The 20,436-nt window shown below is 48.3% G+C and overlaps 1 protein-coding gene across 4 annotated transcripts in view; it reads left to right on the top strand.

Moving 5' to 3' along the window:
- LOC103124848 (contactin-4) overlaps positions 1 to 20,436 on the top strand; it is a 422,242-nt gene that overhangs the window by 267,524 nt on the left and 134,282 nt on the right. For all 4 annotated transcript variants that reach the window (XM_060180337.1, XM_060180335.1, XM_060180336.1 and 1 more), the window contains exons 8-9: positions 13,879 to 14,015; positions 20,004 to 20,133. In XM_060180337.1, the coding sequence (XP_060036320.1) occupies positions 13,879 to 14,015; positions 20,004 to 20,133 (267 nt within the window). The remainder of the gene's footprint in view (positions 1 to 13,878; positions 14,016 to 20,003; positions 20,134 to 20,436) is intronic.

Raw genomic sequence — 20,436 nt, 5'->3', positions numbered from 1 at the left:
AATTCTTCTTGGGATCATTTTGGTTTTAAGATAAGACTAAAGAGGGACTGGCAGGTGGCTCACCACTAGAGTGCATGTGCTGCCCTGTGCATAGATCCTGATTTGAGACTCAGGAACCACATGTGGTGGTTGGATGCCTATTGGGGGAGGAGGAGGCTCACAAGCAGTGGAATGATGCTATGGTGTCCCTCCTCCCTCTACTTCTCTCTCTCCCTCCCTCCCTCTCTGTCTCTCTTTCTCTCTCTCTCTCTCTCTCTCTCTCTCTCACACACACACACACACACACACACACACACACACAGTCTTAAAAAAAATGACCACACGGAGTAGTAGAATCCTACAGTTACTGAGTAACACTAGTGGCAAAATAAATAAATGGCCAAAGGCATCTGGGGAAATAAATCAACTGGTATAGCATCACGCTTGCACTTTTGAAGTTTTTGGTTCAATCTTGAGCATTGCATGTATGAACGTGGCATCGTATGTGTGTGTGTGTATGTGTGTGTATGTGTGTGTGTGTATCATGTGAAACAAATAAAATGAATATTCACAAATATGTTACCAGTGAGTGTCAGTAGGTAGCTCACTCAATAGAGCAAGTGCCTAACCTCATACAAAGTCATCCTTGACTTGAAGCCCAGCACCACATGGGAGCACCATGGACAACAGAGGGAAGATGTTGGATCACTGTCTTAGGGTTTCTCTTCTCTCTCTCTCTCTCTCTCTCTAAAATAATGAAAAAAAAAAGATATTTCACAGATACAGCCAAGACATTTGGGGGTTTAGTGCAGGAGTAGAAACTGGGTGAGGTTTCTATTACCAGTGGTCTCCCCACACGACCTTCAGAATGGCAGCGTACAGCACCTGCATCTGAGGCATGCCCCTGTGGGAGAGCTCAAAAGGTTCTGGAACATATTCCACATGCTAACCTGGGCAGTAGTTACTGGAATCACCCTGCTCATTAACCTCTCGTCTTTCATCAGATTCAATAAAGAACTAGCTTCACTCACACTGAAGGACGTTCATCTTTGCTTTCCCTCAAACTAAAGCACACTCATCTGATTGGTTGAAAAGCTAAGATCACCCATCTGATTGGTTGAAAAGCTAAGAGCACCCATCTGATTGGTTAAAGAACTAATTCAAGGAGTGTAGATAGCATAATGGTCATGCAAACAGATTGTCGTGCTTCCTGAGGCTCCAAAGTCCCAGGTTCAATCCCCCGCACCACTGTAAGCCAGAGCTGAACAGTGCTCTGGTTAAAAATAAAAAATAATAAAAATAAATTTTTTAAATTTTAAAAAAAGACCTAATTCACTAAGGAGCCTAAGGCAAGTGGTTAGAGTGTTTGCTGGGAATCTGACCCTGACTTGCCCAAGGCACAGAGTCCACCTTTCTCATGTCATCAGAATCAGTTCTCTGCCAGGCAGGCACAACCTGACAATGTCCAGTAAAAGTCTTCTTCTTTCTTCTCTGTCAGTTGGACAGTTTCTCAGCTCAATAGGATTTTCTCTCCAGTGTTATTGGGGCTGCTTGATGCTGGAATAAAGTCATTTTCAGGGGGCCAAGTGATGGCACACCTGGATGAGCAGGAAGGTTACAATGCCCAAGGAGCCTGTCGGGGTCCTGACGAGGACCCCGCTTCTCAACCTGACCGAGTCAGCTGACCCAACTCTGTTGCGCACCAGAGGAGGGGGCCGAAAAGGTCAAATCAAGGGCAGCAGGGGTGAGTGCGAGCTGGGGGGTCTTTCCCTGCAGATCGCGGCAAGAGATGAAGCCAAGGATCACCCCAGGACGCTACTTGCCTCTGAACAGTGTGTTTATTGTATAGCAAGCAAGAGTTTTTATAGGTTGGGGTAGGGGGAGGAACAGGGCAGCTATGGCTTAGCCTTACATGGTCAGGAATGTTAAGGGAGGAGGGGACAGCTGGGGGTCTTTAGAGACAGTTACTTGTTTATACCATATATGGTCAGGAGAGAGGGGACCAGGGTCTTTCCAGTAACTGTTAGGTCAAGCTAGCTTGGAGAATGAGGAAGCAAAACCCAGCAGCTAGCACAGAGTGGGGAGGTGGGTCTTTGTGTAGGTGAGAGAGACTGATAGGGGACTGGGACCTGTTAGGCAGGCAGGTTCCTTCCTGCTCAACCCATAGAAGTGAAAAGCCCCTGGGGAGACTGATGGAAGGCTGGTGCCTCCCAGGCATCCAGGGGTCCACCCCTTGGATGGTCCGAGCCACGCTTGATGGCTTATGCAAAGCCCCACAGGAGCCAAGTTCAAATTCCCAGTCCCTACATGCAGGGGGAAAGCTTCGCCAGCAGTGAAGCAGGGTTGCAGGTGTCTCTCTGTATCTTTTCATCTCTACAATCCACTTCCCTCTAGATTGCTCTCTGTATCCAATAAATCATTTTTTTTTGCCTCCAGGGTAATTGCTGGGGCTCAGTGCATTATGAATCCACTGCTTCTGGAGGCTGCTTTTTCCCCTTTTGTTGCCTTTGTTGTTTATTGTTGTTGTTATTATTTTTGTTATTGCTGCCATTGTTGTTGACTAGGACAGAGAGAAATGGAGAGAGCATGGGAAAACAGAGAGGGGGAGAGAAAGATAGACACCTACAGACATGCTTCACCACCTATAAAACGACCCCCCTGCTGGTCCTTGGATTTTGTGCCATGTGCACTTGACCCGCTGTGCTACCCAGCCCCCAATATAATATTTTTAAAAGTCATTGTCCCTTCTTTGTCACACATAAAATATCCATGTGTCAGGAAGCTCAGACACACTCTGGATCTAATAGCTGAGTTGGGGTTTTCTACAGGATGAGGGTTCTCTGCATGGGAGGAGGGGACCCCACTCTTCCCTGGCCCCTGCCTATGAGTGTCACATTCGCTCAGGACTCTGCCCTGGAGAGAAATTCAGGGTGTTCTCCACAGCTGTGGGCAGGATCGAGGCAGAATGAAATCCTCCTGCTTTGGAAGATAACCGGGATTCCCCTCAGCTGTCAGTGCCCTGGTGTCAGCCACTGTCTTATCTATTGGCTTTCCTGGCTGCTTGGCTGCTGCTTGAATGTTTATCTCTTGTTTTTCCTCCACCAAGGTAGTGGTGACATGGGGAGTGCTGGGTTGTTTTCATTGTCACAGGAGAGCCTAATTACACACAAGTACTTGCTGTCATTTTTCTGCTCTCAATATTATTATTATTATTATTATTATTTTCTTTACTGGGTTTTCCCCAGGCTGTAGCCCCAGGCACCATCCACCAGCCAGAGCAGACCTCCTCTTTAAGTTCTTGCTGGCACTGAATGACTCTCCAGGCGTGCGGGGCAAGCTCTGGATGGCCTGTCTTGACCACCCCACGCTCACCAGTCTGTTGGCCACCAGAGAGGGGTCATAGGGGAGGAAAAGAACAGGCCGTGGTAGGGGTGAGCGTGCAGAGTGACACTCTGGACACTATGGCAGGGGACCGCGTGTTTATTGGGTTACACAGAGGTGTCCTTATACTCGGACAAGCAGGCAGAAAAAGGGAAGTATGGTCGGACCAGTCATTGTAAAGGTCAATATCGTGAAGCGGGAACAAGCTGGGGAACAGGGAAGTTGGGGTCTTATCAGGAGCGGACTGGGGCAAAGGCTTTATGTAACCTCAGTGGTTAAGCTATTTGTGGAATTTCCACACCCTTTTGTCTGCAGGAAATGGAAACTTAACTATAATCTGTGCAGCAGTTTTCAGTAAACCCCTCCTGCCCTCGGGCCAGGTGCAGAATGCTGGCAACCAGGCCAGCTGGGGAGAGGGAGGAGGGGCAGGGAGGCTTTGGGGGTGAACTCCTACCTGTCTTAGAGAGATGATCGAGGTGTGAGCCCTGCTCGACCTGCCATGTTCCCACACAGGCCACAGAAGGGGGAAGTAGCCGGCCCCCTCCCCACAAGCTCACCTTTGTCCTGGAAGAGAGTGTCTTCCAACATGGGTGTGTGCTGTGCTTGGAGTCAGAGGCCAGGGCCTGAGTTTAGATACCTGTTTCTCCTTTTTGGTTCTGAACTGTTGCGTTTCCTCCATCCTCTCTTCACTTTAACAGCCATGGGTGAGCTAACCACATGGTGCTGGCTTGGTCCAAGGGCATCTTCCCTTCTCATGGGAGAAGCATTTAGCTTTCCTCCTGGTTCCTTTGTCTCTCTCCTTGTGCCAGAGGCAGGCTCCTTTTCATGCAGGTGTCCGTGGGTTGGTGTGCTGTGCTTGCCCCATGTAGAGCTTGGACGTGCATCCTATCCCCAACCCTGTGTCCCCAGTGTGTTGTTGCTGTGACCTGAGCTTGACCAGTGTGGCCCAGTCCTAACCTGCTTTTCCAGGCCCTTTATAGCACAAAAGCTTCCTGGAAAATCAACCCATTTGTGTATTCTTTGGACTACAGTGTTACAGAGCGTTGTGATAAAATGTTGTCCCAACAGGTTGAAGTGCATCATGCCTCCAGTCCATGAATTGGGCACATTATGCACGAGGGCTGGGAGACAAATCCCTGACCTCCAAGAGCTTGCATCTGACGAGAAGTTGACCGGCAGTGTTTCAGAAAGCAGGCAGGAAGCTGTGCTACGAGTTCTGAACTTAGGGTGGGGGAGAGGCTCCTGTCAGAGAAGGAAGGCAAATCTGAGCACTGGCGCTGGAACAGGGACATACAGGATGGCGTGTGCAAGAGCTGGGCGCTCCCTCCCTTGGCAGAAGGAAAGGAAGTGCAGAGGCCCCGGGTGGGGGAGGGGGTCTGGGTGGTGGCATACCTGGTTAAGCACAAGGGCCTGCACAAGGATCCGAGTTCAAGTCCCCGGCTCCCCACCTGCAGGAGGGATGCTTCACAAGCAATGAAGCAGGTCTGTAGGTTTCTCTCTTTCTCCCTCCCCCTCTGTCTTTCGCTCCTCTCTCAATTTCTCTCGGTCCTGTCAAATAAAATGGGGGGGGGGGGGGAAATGGCCACCAGGAGCAGTGGATCCATAGTAGCAGCACTGAGCCCCAGCGATAACCCTGGAGGCAAATATATATATATATGTAGTGGGGAATGCCTTGACATTGACCTGTTTGACACTTGGAAGTCAGTGGAACTGAGTCCTAGAAGGAAGAGACAGAAGGTTTGAAATATGAGAAGGCGTCCCATTCACCAGTACCTGTAATCCTGGCCCAGAACTCAGCACTTATTCTGCCTGCAGTGGGAACCGTGGGACTGTTTAAAGAGAGGTGGCTCAGTCTGATTCCAGATTTCAGAACCTCTCCCTTGCTTTGTGGTGGGAAGGCCATAGGAAGCCAGGAGCACAGCAAGACAGCCATGAGAGCGCCACCTAGAGGAAGAGCGGAGGCTGGGGCTGGCAGAAGGACTTGACATCCTGAGGTCCAGAGCCTGAGATCTGTTTTGGAGCTGGATCCAGGAAGGCACATTTGTAGGTCACGGATACAGACTTCCTGGACATGGTGAAGTGGATGTAGTTTGGCTAGCATGAAGCCAAGCTCATGTCCATATGCCCTGAAAGTCCATCCCACAGGAGTGCCTTAGCCCTCCACCTGCTTTAGAATCAGCTAAAATCTTATTCAAACCCAGATCTCAGGGCCTTGCCCCCCCCCCCCCAGAGCTTCTGGAAGGTCTTGCAGGGCTGAGCCCTTGGAACGGCATTTCTGTGACATCTGACACAGCAGGCCCAGCGTCTTCAATCAGGGGAGGACCCTGCTCAGAGCTGGGGGGCAGGGGGGGTCGAAGGTCAAGTCACAGGCAGGCACAGGTGCCCCCGCTGCTCTGGGAGGGGACAACCAGCTGGCATGTCAGGCGTGACTACAGGTCTGCATAGACTGAGCTAGAGGAGAGAGCTACCATAATTATCTCCCAAGAAAGGAACGGAGAGCTGGAAGGGGGCTTAATTCGCTCGGTAATTACTCATCTTTCCACCTCATTGTGTCTGGATAGTCGCTTCCCTCTCTGCACAAATAGGCCCCTGGAATTAGAGTCATCATTAGAAGGATGAAGTGTGAGCTCAAAGAGCCTGCGAGCAGGGGCCTTTGTAAAAATGGTCCTTGTGTGTAACAGGTGTTTAGAGTGTAAAACCGCCCTCAGCATTAGGAGGTAGGAATGTAATATTTAAGCAGTCAGTGAGGCTGTATTTCTTAGAGCCTTGAAGAATCTGGATAGGAAGGAGCAAAGAGGCACCAGTTCTTTGATGGGGGGGGGGGGGGAGGGCAGTGTAGAACCCAGAGCCTCACACATGGAAGCGTGGGCTCGACCACTGACCATACCCCAGGCCCCCAGCCCTTTTCTTTTTTTTTAATTTATTTATTTATAAAATGGAAACACTGACAAGAGTAGCTGAGTAGCTCTGGGGTCATCTGAGAGTCAAGACAGTGTCAGCGTGGGAAGCATGCTGACACCACACACACACACACACACACACACACACACACACACACACCATATGCTTTAGGTATGTGACTACCGGCTAATGCTCAGCTCTCAAAGTGGCATAAAGGACAAAGTGACTGGAAATAAACCAGGTGATAAGGTAATCCCCTGGCCCTGCCATCATCCACCCAATCATCCAGATAGGACTCTGAGCAAGGCCCTCCACTCCCCTGAGTGCCACTTAAAATACAGTCAACAAATTCTGTTTCCTTCCCTCCAACTGCAGCTTTTCCCATCAAGTGGGCCACTACAGCTCTTCACAGGGTCACCGTGAGACCAACTGTGAGGAATGGTGGCCATCTCCTCCACCATCATGCACCAGGAGTTGGCACTAGAGGGAACAGAGGTCCCCAACCCATGAGAAGCTGTCTACCAGGAAAAAGTCAAATGGTCTCAAGGACAAAATCTTGAGTTCCAGTTCAGTCTTGCCTCCGTGTCCCCACCATTGGCAGATGTAACTGTGAATTTCTGGCCACCAAGTAACACTGTTTCAATGTATTTGTAGCGAGTTGGTGCAGAAGGAGATTTCTCCCTAAGAGCTTCTGAGCTTATCTAGAGCAGAAGTTTTGAGTTATTTTGGTTTCCAGATCCATTTCCACCCATAGAAGATCATTGAAAAGACTGGTTTCTGGGATTTTAGCTACTGGCGTATGACATATCTCTGCAATTAAAACCTAGTGGTTAATTTATGAGTTTGTTTTTATAGCAGTTCAAGTTGTGCATGGGAATAGCACATATTTTTAAGAAAACTGACTTATCTTTCCAAACAAAGCATAAATTTTATGGGAAGAGTGGCATTGTTTATGTTTTGCACATCTCTCTCTAATGTCTTAACAGAAGAAAACTGCGCCCTTCCATGAGCTTCTGTGTTTCGTCTGTCACCATGTGTTGTTTTGGTTGAGAGAAAGAAATATTTGGCCTCATATAAGCACGTTGTTGGAGAGAAAGGGTCTTATGCACCCCCCCCCCAAATCAGACTGGGGAGTCCCAATGGTCCTTGGGTTACAGATTGAGAACCCAGGTTCCCCCAGCCAGCCAGCATGATTAGAGGGAGGGGCTGTAGACATGCAGCAAGGACACGAAGCCACGCAGCCCTGCAGGAACTGGATCACTGGATTTGAAGACAGAGAGGAGCCCTGTTTGGGAGGAGCTGTGGGCTTTCTGGTCTCTGTGCTTAGAGAGCACGTAACAGCTTGATGGGCCCAGATGGAGAGAGCTTCCAATATCAGCCTGCCGTACAAGATGCTGGAAAGGTCTTCTTAATTTCTGTAGCATGTAGAGCACATACCAAAGCCCTCCCTCCTCTCACACTCAGACCCCTCCCTCAGTAGCTCAGGGAAACTAGAGGAGAGCCTGCAGAGTCTGGGGCAAAGCAAAGACTGAACTTATATCCTACCCAGGGACAAGTTTGAGGGTCTCTTACAAAACTATTCCTTCCCCTCACTGGCTTTAGCAAGAGGAAGCCAGGGGGCCAAGAAAGCAATACATTGGGATCAGCAAAATAACTCATTTTGGATAGTGCACCTGCTTTGCCATGAGCATAGCCCAGCTTCAAGGCTGACCCCAGAACACTGAAGGAAGCTTCAGTGCTGTAGTCTCCCTCTATATTTGTCTCAGTCTGAAAAAGTCAGCCCAGAGCAGTGAGGCTCCAGTGCAGAGAGGGGTGGGGGAGAGAGACAGAGAGACAGAAAGACAGAGAAGAGGGAGGGGACAGAGAGGAGGGAGTGAGAGGGAGAGAGAAGAGAGAAGGGGAAGAGAGAGAAGGAGTAAATAGGACAATGGGATGATTCTGTGGGGAGGAATGAAAATGAGTAGTTGAGAAGCTAGTCCTGGCAGTTCTGGGTTTGGTGTGAAGATACTCAGGCCAGCAGGGCTCAGTGGTTCTGCCCACAGAGCAGGGCTAGAGAGGAAGGTGTGGAGCATTCTACGCGTATAGCTGATCAATTAAAACTCAGTAATTATCTCCAGGCTCCTGAAGTTTACCCCCAAGAAAGCGCATCAGCAGAGTTTGCCCAAGTCCCCAGGCCCCTGAAGATGCTTCATCTCTCTGAGATGATGTCAGCAGCCAAAAAGCACGTGTGTTTGGCCACGGGTCATCTTTGGATTAGTACTGAGAGGATTTTTCATCAGATCTCATTTCTCAGATTTCTAAAGCCCAAGGTTCACAGTGGCTTTTCTTTCTGTTAGAAATATCTGGTGGGAGTCGGGCTGTAGTGCAGCGGGTTAAGTGCAGGTGGTGCAAAGCACAAGGACCGGCATAAGGATCCCGGTTCGAACCCCGGCTCCCCACCTGCAGGGGAGTCGCTTCACAAGCGGTGAAGCAGGTCTGCAGGTGTCTATCTTTCTCTCCCCTCTCTGTCTTCCCCTCCTCTCTCCATTTCTCTCTGTCCTATCCAACAATGACAACAATAATAATAACTACAACAATAAAACAACAAGGGCAACAAAAGGGAATAAATAATTTAAAAAAAAAAAGAAAAGAAATATCTGGCTTGGGGGAGAGAGCCAATTACCACTGAGAACTGTTGGACCACTAGGCTCAAGTTATGTCTGTCTGCAAAATAAATTCTTACTGAATAAAATGCTTTCCCTGAGTTCAGGAACTGGGATACCTACACATCAATTGAGGTCATTGCTGGCAGTTATTGGACTAGAGATTGAAATGAAGAAATTGCTCGTAGTGTCACAGGGTCAGATCCCAACCCAGCCAGACACCTGAGGCTAGAAATGGGGTATGATTACCAGCCTGAAGTTAGAAAGCGTAGTCTTTGTCAAAGCCAACACGAAGGGCCAAAACAGATGTTTCTTTTCTCATACATGGTTCTGATGGAGTCTTGTTTAATATGTGGAGTCTACGTATATTACCAAGCCAGGAATTTAGATTTAATCTTTTTTTTTTCTCAAGTAATACTGCTGAACAAACCTGTTCAGGTCTCCCTTGGAAGAACTATTGTTTAGATGACATAGAGTTTCAAAATGTAGTGAACCTAGCTATTAACTGGTAAATACTAAGGACCTACAGGCAATATAAAAAAATAAAAGGAAAAACAATGAAACAGTGTTTTTCTGGAATGTACTCATTTGTTACACAGTTACACACGGACCTTGATCCTTCTGGGTGGCCAAGAGGACAGGGGGAGCAGGGGATAGCTCATCTAGTGGAGCCAGTGCCTTACCATGTACAGGCCCCCTGGGTTCAAACCCAAGCACCCTGGACATCATTGAAGGAGCCCCAAAGCTGGTGGAGCAGTGCTGTGCTGTTTCTCCTCACTCTGTCTCTCCTCTCTGTTTCAAAGAAATAGACTGAAAATATTGAGCTAGAGAGACTAGTCTGCTCAGCGGGTAGTTGTTTTGTACATGCAATCCCCTGTCACCACAAAAAATACATAAACAATGTTCCAGCAAGCCCAGAACTTTATTTGTAGTGCAGAGTCTTCACCCAGTGAGATCCAACTCACCCAGTAGTAGTACTCCTGACTGAGCAGCCACAGGAAGCTCAGCTGGGGTCCTTGTGCCAGGCTTAAAGAGAGTGGCTCTCATTCTGCACCATGTATATGACATGACGCTGTGTGCCTATCTCCCCAGTCATGTCCAGATCATTGCTGCAAAAGGGACAGGATTTTGTCATTTGAAACTTGGCATCTATGAATGGATTTTCCCCTAGAAATAAAGAAAGACTCACAGTGTCAACTATGTCACAAAGACCAGATCTGTTGCCAATTTCAGCTTGGCCAATGCCAAGGAGGTGCCTTGACCCCTGAACCCAGGCGGAATAAGGAAAAGAAACAAAAAACAAAAAAACTCAGAAGTGTGGAATTAATCAAGACTTGGCAAGGTCTCTTCAGAGCCCAGTCAAGGATCCCCTCCCTGCCCTGTCTCCTTGTCTGAGATTGGGAATGTTTCTGCATTGTTTTGAAAGAAAGACCCAGTGTTGGAAGAAATACTTGACATTGAAATCATTGTCTCTGCACATGTTTTTGATGTTTCCTTTTTGAACTTACGCTTGACATTGCTTCACAGGCTGCATTCGCCCTTCCCCTCTCTCCTCCCAGGCTTGCTTTTGAAAAGTTTTTGGTGGAGTTGTTAATATTCCACACTCACTGGGGCCTGCTGCTTTTCTGGTTCGCTTTGTTTTCCCCAGCTCTGCAGAGGTGTGCAAGCCTTCCACAGGTGGGGTGTGGAATCAGGCAGGAGGTTGCCTTCCACAGGTGGGGTGTGGAATCAGGCAGGAGGTTGCCTTCCACAGGTGGGGTGTGGAATCAGGCAGGAGGTTGCCTTCCACAGGTGGGGTGTGGAATCAGGCAGGAGGTTGCCTTCCACAGGTGGGGTGTGGCCTCCTCCAGTGCTCTAGGCGGAGAGTAGAAGGGACCACTCTGGTTCTGCTCTGTCTGCATTAGCAGTGAGCTGGAACTCTTTGAGGAGATGAAGATTCCCATCCTTCTTTCTACTCCAGGCCTGTGGTTGTTCTAACTGTGTTTTGAAGTTGACCCTTCCATTTTCCCTTCCCTGACAGGCATGAAGCCATCCCGTCAGCCAGGGCCTGTCAACTAGAGTTTTGCTCTTTGAAAAAAAGCCTGATACTGTGTCTGGGGATGGGTACCAGGAGGAGAATGAGGAGGTGGTATTATTCAGGGGCCTGGAGACCTCTGCTGGCTGAGTGTTGTATCCTTGTTTATTGTTGGGAAGGTAAATGAATGGCTGGGCCTCAACACTGGTCACTTCCCTGTGAATCCAGTGATGGATGAGGTGACATCTGTGAGGAGAGTGTTCCAAAACAGTAGTCGTGCCTCTCTTCTGCATAAACCTTCGGCTGAAGTTCTTCCACCTAAATACATTGGCCATTGCAGTTAGCAGTAGCATGATGATGGGCCCAGGAGGATCAGTGCATGCCTTACTATACATGAAGCCCTAGGTTTGGTCCATGGCACCACATGGGAGCACCATGGACAGCACCAAAAGCGCTCTGGATGATAGAGCCATCCACTTATGTTTCACTTTTGTCTCTTGTCTCTCTCGGAATTTATTCAGAGATATGGGATCCTGGGGCTGTATTCTTGTGTATGACATTCTCTCCATATGGAATAAGTCAGTAATGAGGGAGTCTTAGTGGAGAAGAGAGTCACAAGACTTGTCTACACAGCATGCAGGAGCAAAATCTAATTGAGGCAGGCTAAGATACCCTCACAGAGACCCAAAATGCAGTGGCTCAGATAAGCTCATTTCTCTTCCAATGAACACATCTCTGCAAAAGCAGGCAGGTGGGCCTAGAGCCAGGTTGTCCTCCAGGACCTCCCAAGACCTTGCTTCCTACCTATTTTCATCCTTGAGTCCATAGTGCACAGACCCACTGGTTCCCAATCAACAGAAAGGACAGTGAGGCACCAGAGCCAGCAGAGTTCTGTGCATAACCCAGAGACACCCCTCAACACTTCCACATGTACCTTTTGGCATGAACTTAGTGACACACTCCCCTCGACCTGTTCAGGAATCTGGAGGAAGAAGATTTATCTGTGAAAATATGAGCTCAGCCCAGAATGGTGTTTTCATGGAGGGAGAATGCTCTTGCAAAAACAAGACAAGATGGGGCTGGGGTGTCTTCTGAAATCACCCTCTGAACTCCAGCTGGCTTCATAGTGTTATGGAATGCCAAGATTCAGTGCTTGCTGCTCTAAAGGCCAGTAAACCAGGAGAAAAGAGTTGGTGCAAGAAAAGCACATTTAGGGGGCTGGGCGGTAGCACGGTGGGTTACATGATACAAAGCACAAGGACCGGTGTAAGGATCCCGGTTTGAGCCCCCAGATCCCCACTTGCAGAGGGGTCACTTCACAAGCAGTGAAGCAAGTCTACAAGTGTCTCTCTTTCTCTCCCCCTCTCTGTCTTCCCTCCTTTCTCTATTTCTCTCTGTCCTATCCAACAATGATGGCAATAACAACAATAACAACAATAATAAACAAGGACAACAAAAAGGGGAAAAAATAGCCTCCAGGAGCACTGGATTCATAGTGCAAGCACCGAACCCCAGCAATAACCTTGGAGGGAAAAAAAAGAAAAAAAGAAAAAGAAAAAAGAAAAGTACACTTAATTCAGGTACTATCATCCTGTGAAGATGGCAGGCTCCTGTCTCAACAAAGCATCTTACTCTCAGACCAGGGTCTGGGCTTTCTGTAGGAGAAGAACATCAGCAGTTGGCCGACAGAGGGAGAAGGGGGCCCAGACTGTCCATGTCACTTCCCTATTTGGTGACTCCCCAGAGCACAGTCACCAGCTCAGTGTGGGCTGTCCCCTGCAGACCTTGAGACCCAGTGTTTATCACCCTCTGAGCAAAGTCGAAGATCTCTCCAGTGTGACTGGGTCTTTCAGCTGTGTCTGTCCCTACCCTCTACCAATGTCTTACTCCTACCTCAGCAACACACACACTATGTACAAGAACATTTTGGGCCACTAAGCATCAGACAAGGTGACAGCCAAGAGGGAGGGAAAGATTTCAGGAGAGCCAGGACTGGGTGGTGCCACACCCAAGAAGACTTCACACATTCCAACATGCAAGAAAGGACCCACGTTCAAGCCCCTGTTTCCCCACCTGCAGGGGAGAAGCTTCAAAAGAAGAAGTGAAGCAGAGGTGTATCTCTCTCTCACTCTCGCTCTCTCTTTCTCATTCTCTCTCTCTTCCCCTCTCCATTTCTCTCTTCTCTCCCTGTCCTATCAAATAAAATAATAAATTTTTAAGTGAAAAAAAAGATTTTAGGATAGCATGATGTAGCTTCTCATGTATGCTCATTTCCTTTTCTCTCCCCCTTCTGTATTGTTTTATTGGGAGTATTATTGGTTTACAGTCAATACAGGGGTTTGTACATGTGTAAAGTTTCTCAGTTTTCTGTAAAACACTCTCACCCCCCCACCCAGGTCTGCACCATCAGGCACCAGGACCTGAACTCCCACCCCACCCCCACTCAAGTCCTTCACTTTGGTGCAACACACCAAACTCAGTCCAAGTTCTGCTTTGTGTTTTCCTTTCTGTTCTTATTTATCAATTTCTCTCCATGAGTGAGATGACACCCACATTCATCCTTATCATTCTGGCTTCTCTCACTTCACATGATTCCTTCAAGCTCCATCCAAGATGAAGTGAAAAAGGTGACTTCATCATTCTTTATAGCTGGGTAGTATTCTACTATGTATATAGCCCACAATTTTCTCAGCCACTCATATGTTGTTGGACATGTAGGTTGCTTCCAGGTTTTGGCTATTACAAATTGTGCTGTTATGAACATAAGTGTGCACAGATCTTTTGGGATATACCTCCATTGTCTGCTCATTTTTCTAATACCTGTACTCTCAACAGTTTGTTTTGACATGTAGAATAAGAATATTATTTCAAATCTATTTTAGATTTATTTTAATTGCACTATATAAACAGGCTGAACATTCACTCAGTGTGCATCTTTTCCTTGTTTTTGAACCACTGTAGCTCCACCTAGCTGGGCTCAAAAAATCAGTGACATCCAAGTAGCCATGGAAGAAAATGTTGTCTGGGAGTGCAAAGCCAATGGAAGGCCTAAGCCCTCATACCGGTGGCTGAAGAATGGGGAGCCTCTTCTCACTCGGGTAAGTGCCTGAGGAAGACTATGTCTTCATGCTGACTCTGTGTTTGGTGGGGTCTCCTCGCTGGGTAAACAGGAATTTAATGAGACACATTTTATTTGTTTGTTTGTTTATTATTTTATTTATAAAATATAAATATTGACAAGACTGCAGGATAAGAGGGATACATTTCCACACAGTGCCCACCCCCAGAGCTCTATATCCAATCCCCTCCCTTGATATATCCCCTATTCTTTATCCCTCTGGGGGCATGGACCCAGAATCATTGTGGGGTGTTGTATGCTTTACATTGGGTTGTTCTAGTTCTCCCCCGCCAAGAGAATTGGATCAGTCCTGTTAGTTTTGCGGGCTTGCTTGGCCCCACCCCTAGGAACCCCGACAGAGTTCCAGAGTGGCAGAGTTAGAGAGAGTTCTTGGCGCCGCCGCGAGAAAGAGGCAGCAGAGTTCTGTTTGGTGATTAGTTTGGTTTAGTTTATGAATCGTTGTTCCTGAATAAAGAAATACAGCTTCCCTGCCCAGCCGTGTGTCCTTGAGTCTCTGTTACCCGCCCGTGAAGCTAGCCCGGCCAGCTGGAGGCTCCAAATTTTAACAACAAATGGCGCCCACGTGGACCTGACCTGCGCATCTCTCAGATAAGTAAAGACAATTTGGCTACCTATGCACTATGGCCTTCTCTTCTGCTTGTGAAGAGATCTCCAAAGGCCTCTGCTCTTTCTTCACGAGACTGTTTTGCTGTTTCTGGAACATTTATCTCTGGACCACTCTGTGGTTTCCACTCGCTCGGGCGAACTCAGAACAGCCAGCGGGAATAGCCAGCGGGCAGGAGGCGAGGCGTGGAGCTGCCGTTTCCACCTGGTTAAACAGCCAGCCAGCCGGCTGCGCCCAGACAACCCCGCGCACCACGCCCGCAGCCCCGCAGCCCGCAGGAGGCTGATGCCACCACACAGGAGCCCGATGCCAGCACGCAGGAGCCCGATGCCACCACGCAGGAGCCCAGTGCCAGCACGCAGGCCAGCCCACAGGAGCCGGCTCTCCACCGTGTGGCGCAGGGCGCTGGATGCGTGATCCCTCCACGCTGCTCGGCCACTGTGAGCAGGGCAGCAGACATGGCAGGGCCATGGGGCAGGGCCATGGGGCAGGGCCGTGGCGGCCTATCATGGCCGCCACCCCTGGGCACCTCGGCCCACGCCTTCTACAAAGATGGCCTGCCCGCCCTCGTGCTATGAATTCTGGAACGATCCCGAACCTCCCAGACCCCCGGGCTCCCTGCCGAAACTGGGCACACGAGATCTCCAGCTGCCGGTCCGGTCTGAAGGCAGACAAGCTGGAGTACGCAGAGATTTGTGCAGAGATCACAACCTGCAATTCCTAGAAGTGAAGCTGCACGGGAAGCCACCTCTGGATGGTGAACCCCCCCCCCCCAACAACTAAGACAGTACAGATTTAAATTCATGTTTAAAATGACATGTCTTCGTAACAAAGGTTTCTCTCCTTGTGTATTAATGACCATGTTTATGTGTATGTTTAAAGTTTGGTAAACAGTAACTTTAAGGCTAAATTCTTACTAGTCAAAGTTAAATGAAAAAGGTTTTCAATGTAATTCTCATAAAGATAAAATTAACTTACATTTAAAGTCTGAGGTAAAAATTAGTTAACAATCAATATATTTTAACTAAGTTGGTCTAAACAAAAGGTTAAATAGACTTGTTGATATGTAAAACTCTCGATTACCTTCTCTATTAGAAATGGTAGATCGCACAATGGCTATGCTAATTATTCTCATGCCTGAGGTTTCCTTTCCTGCGCACAACTAGGGTGTGACTCCATCTTGAATGGGTGTAACAAAAGGTTAAAAGACGTTGTTGATATGTAAAAGTCTCAAATTCCTTCTCTATTAGAAATATGCTAATAACAAGTTTTGTTTCATAGTAAGTAAGTTGCAGCCAGCTGCCTTTGGGACTCTAGGCCGTTCCCCACCCCCATGCAAATATCCGTCGAGACAAGTACACCCCCCAGAGGCAAGAAATGTTTTTTTTAAGCTGATAAAGTTTTGCCCACAGAGGCAAAAAATGGCCGGCCCCCTCAGGCCTTCCCTTGGCAGCACACTGGTTCTTGTTACTTGCTTACATGTTTCTCCCTGTTTGTGCCAGTTTCTTTTTTTAAAAAATGCCTGTACGATATAGGTTTCTGTTCACCCCACACCCCTGATACTGTAGTCATTTAGTTAAAAAGAAAAGGGGGAATTGTTGTATGCTTTACATTGGGTTGTTCTAGTTCTCCCCCGCCAAGAGAATTGGATCAGTCCAGTTAGTTTCGCGGGCCTGCTTGGCCCCGCCCCTAGGAACCCCGACAGAGTTCCAGAGTGGCAGAGTAAGAGAGAGTGCTTGTGCCGCCGCAAAGAGACAGCAGAGTTCTGTTTGGTGATTAGTTTGGTTTAGTTTATGAATCGTTGTTCCTGAATAAAGAAATACAGCTTCCCTGCCCAGCCGTATGTCTCTGGTCGTCTCTGTTACCCGCCTGTGAAGCTAGCCCGGCCAGCTAGAGCCTCCTGACAAATAGTAGGACTATTGGCCATACCCTGGGGCAGCACCACCCATTCAAATCTATCAGCAGGGCTGGTGTTATTAATAGACGGAACAGAGAAGGCAAAACGTTTACAATCTTGCGGATGCAAGGGGATAGAGAAAAAACAATCTTGTATATCAATAGCTATGATTGGAATTCCCGTGGGAATTGCAGAAGCAAGAGGCAAGAAGTTGGAGGGTCTGGCTTCTGTAATTGTTTCCCTGCTGAACATGAGCATTGACAGGTAGATCCATACTCCCAGCCTGCCTCTCTCTTTCCCTAGTTGGGTGGGGCTCTGGGGAGGCAGGGCTCCGGGACACATGGTGGGGTCATCTGTCCAGGGAAGTCAGGTTAGCATCATGATAGCATCTGGAACCTGGTGGCTGAAAAAGAACAAGTTGTTGACTAATCATGAACCTAAAGGCAAGAATACTACAGATAAAGATTTGGGGGTCTCCATTTTGGAAAAATCTAGTAGGTCTGTTTTAGGTACATTCCAAGGGGCTCATGACTTTATTAGTTTTTACCTTCACCTGACTTCTAATATGCAGGTGGACCCAGGTTTATTGTCTGGGGAGATGGTGTCATAGTTGTAAAAGGACTAGAAAACTGGATCAGGGAAGAGAGTAGCTTCCAAATCTGGGGAAGGTGTATAAATGTTGTTGACTGTAATGCAGCCCAGTGCCAGGAGGAGGAGGGGAAGAGAAGGCACTGCAGAGCAGCCCACGGGTGCAGGAACCCAGTTCTCCAGCCTGTGCTCAGTGTAGCTTCTAGAAGAGACTTTTTCCATCTCCAAGGCTAGCCGCCAAGCTGTCTACTTGGAATGGGCTGTAGGCTGTTTGGGTTGGGAAACTGTACTAAAACAGAGATCTAGATCTCTATGACTATAGACTCAGAGATGAAGGGGCTACAGATTCCCCCTCAGTGGACTCCTTCTGTCTGTGGAGCCTTCTGGATAGCACAGAGCCATAGCCCCTCCCCCCCCCCCCCCCGACTACCCAGTCACACTCAAGATTAGCATTGCCACCAAAATAGTGACGACAGTGTTGGAGATGACACGCCTGCAGCCTGAGAGCAGCCTGGAAGCAGCAGGAACTTGGGGCTAAGATGCCCGCTGGGCAGTGGACCTGGTAAAATACGGACTCCCCGTGAGTGAGGCACCGGCGTTCTGTCCAGCACCACCCAGCAGCACCATGGACAGCGTCTCGAGAACTGTTTGTTCCTCTCTCCCCTATGTCTGTCACTCACACTGTACAAGGGTCTGGGTGATCGCTCACCTGGTGCAGTACATGCCCTGCTGTGCGGAAAGCTCTGGGTCTGCGCCCTGTCTGATGCCACGTGGCAGCACCATAGATGGTAGCCATTGGACTCGAGGACAGGGTTTGCCTGCAGAAAGATGTTAGCAGTCCTAAGAACTTCATGGGGATGTGGGTGGGGGAGTTTTGGTAGGAAGAGTTTGGGGCGTCCCTGTAGGGGGTGTTCGGGGTGTGGGGGAGGGTGCTGAAGGACTGGACCTTCAGCGATGCCACTGGTGGGAGCAGGCACCCCTGCTCTGACCAGTCCTGGGACAGGGACATCTTTTCTGCGCCATTTCTGAGGTGAATGAAGATGAGGCTCAGAATGGCACATCAGACTTTCATCCCAGGGAAGAGGGTGACCCTCATTCAAGACCCTTCACTTTCAGGGCATGCAGGGAATATTCTAAAGTGGGGATGACAGGACAGTGTCCCCTGGACACCCCTCAGGCCTACTTCTGAGCCAGGTCCTCCTCCACTCTATCTGGGGCTCAGGGAAGTGCTCTGGGTGGGGTGGGTCTGTGCAATAATAGACTGGCAGCCTTTTGTAGCCCAAGCTCAAAATCAATCTGCTTTTATTAAATAAAAAGCTTAAGGCCAAGCACAGAAACATGACAGAGGTGCAAGGTCCCTGTAACCCACTGTGATCAAAGAAAGCCCAATCAGGCTGAACCTCCTCTCTGGGGCTAGGTGACGTCATTCTGTCCTCTGATGCAAGCGGTGGGTGTCTCAGGTCGAGAAGGTCCTTGCTGTATGGCAGAAACTGATGAGTGACACAGAGCATGTGTCCTCAGGCTGCCGAAGGGGCAGGCATGTGCTCCACACCTGCTGCTCCTGCCCACAGGAGCCTCACTCGAGCCAGAGCCCAGGAGCACGAGAGGGAGGGGCAGGCATTCAGTGATTGACAGCTGCTTTTTTATAGAAAGCCACAGCCAATATTCATATTTGCGTCTGTTTCATCCAAAAAAAAAAAAAAAGGCACTCTTGGAGCTGCCAGATAGCTCAGCACGTAGAACAACACACTCTTCATTACACCTGAGGCCTTGGGTTCAAACACCATGGCACCGAGTGAACTTCTATGGATGGTGACGCCGTGCTGTGATGTCTCTGTCTTCCTCCTCCTCCTCCTCCTCCTCCTCCTCCTCCTCCTCCTCCTCCCCCTTTTCTTCTTCTCTGCCTCTATCTAAAATGAAAGGAATGGAGGGGGGGGATTGACTTGGAAGCAGTGGGATCATGCATGCATGAGGCCCTGACACACCAAAAATGTTTGCACATAATAAAAGATGAAAAAGAGGGGCTGGGTGGTGGCGCACCTGGTTGAGCACACATGTTACAATATGCAGAGACCTGGGTTCAAGCCCCCAGTCCCCATCTGCCGAGGGAAAACTTTGTTAATGGTGAAGCCGATTTACAGGTGTCTCTCTTTCTCTGTCCCTCTCTATCACCCTTTCCCTCTCGGTTTCTGGCTGCCTCTATCCAATAAATAAATAAACATAATACAAAAAAATTGGAGGGGGCCGGGTGGTGGCACACCTGGTTGAGTGTACATGTTATAATGTACAAGGGCCCAGGTTCGAGTCCCTGGTCCCCACCTGCAGGGGGAAAGCTTCACAAGTGTTGCAGGTATCTCTCTGACTCTCTTCCTCTTATCCCATCCTTCCCTCTTGATTTCTGGCTGTCTCTATCCAATAAATAAATAATTTTTAAAAATTTTAAAAGATCGAAATCTCATTAAAGAGTCTTCTTGCTCAGAATTTCAATCTCATCAATACTCTCAACAAAAATTTGGTTGTCGCATGCACACGCAGACGTACAGTAAAGAAGCATTTACCTTTCAAGTTCATCTACTTAGAGAGGATATTAATCTGAATGGTTTCACTTTTAAATCAATGAGAACTCAAGAGAGTCCTACAATTTAAATTCCATTTACCAACCAATGTCTGGGTGGTTCCATTTAGCTTCTGACCCACGGCAAATTTAGTTGACAGATAAATAGATCATGTTATGTAAATTGGTGCTTTGATGGCTCTCTTCTTCCCATTAAGCGTCTTTGATAGAGTGCATAGCACCACTGCCTTGAGGTCTCCACTGCAGAAGGTCACGGTTCTGTGTTCCTTTTTCTCTCTCCCAGGAGAGAATTCTGATGGAGCAAGGAACTCTCAACATCACGACCGTGAACCTCTCGGATGCAGGCATGTACCAGTGTGTGGCAGAGAACAAGCATGGAGTTATTTTTTCCAACGCAGAGCTGAGTGTGATAGGTGAGTCTCTAGCCTGAAAAGAAAGAAAAAAAAACTTTCATATCACTGGATGAGTATGTGGTTTGCTGAGCATAAATGTTCAAGAAATCGAGCAGGGGAAACTTAAGGTAGAAGGCGTGGCTAGAGAAACAGGCGATGCATTCTGCCATGAGAAGAGGCTCCTGTGATCATTTTTAATCTTTTAATTACATATTTATTTATTTATTATTGGAGAGAAACAGAGAAATTGAAAGGGGAGGGAGAGAGAGGGAAAGAGACAGAGAGACACCTACAGACCTGCTTATCCGCTTGTGAAGCTTTCCC

The sequence above is a fragment of the Erinaceus europaeus genome, chromosome 21 (genome assembly GCF_950295315.1).
Source record: "Erinaceus europaeus chromosome 21, mEriEur2.1, whole genome shotgun sequence".
Lineage (NCBI taxonomy): Eukaryota > Metazoa > Chordata > Mammalia > Eulipotyphla > Erinaceidae > Erinaceus > Erinaceus europaeus.
This window is presented reverse-complemented; position numbering and strand designations above follow the sequence as displayed.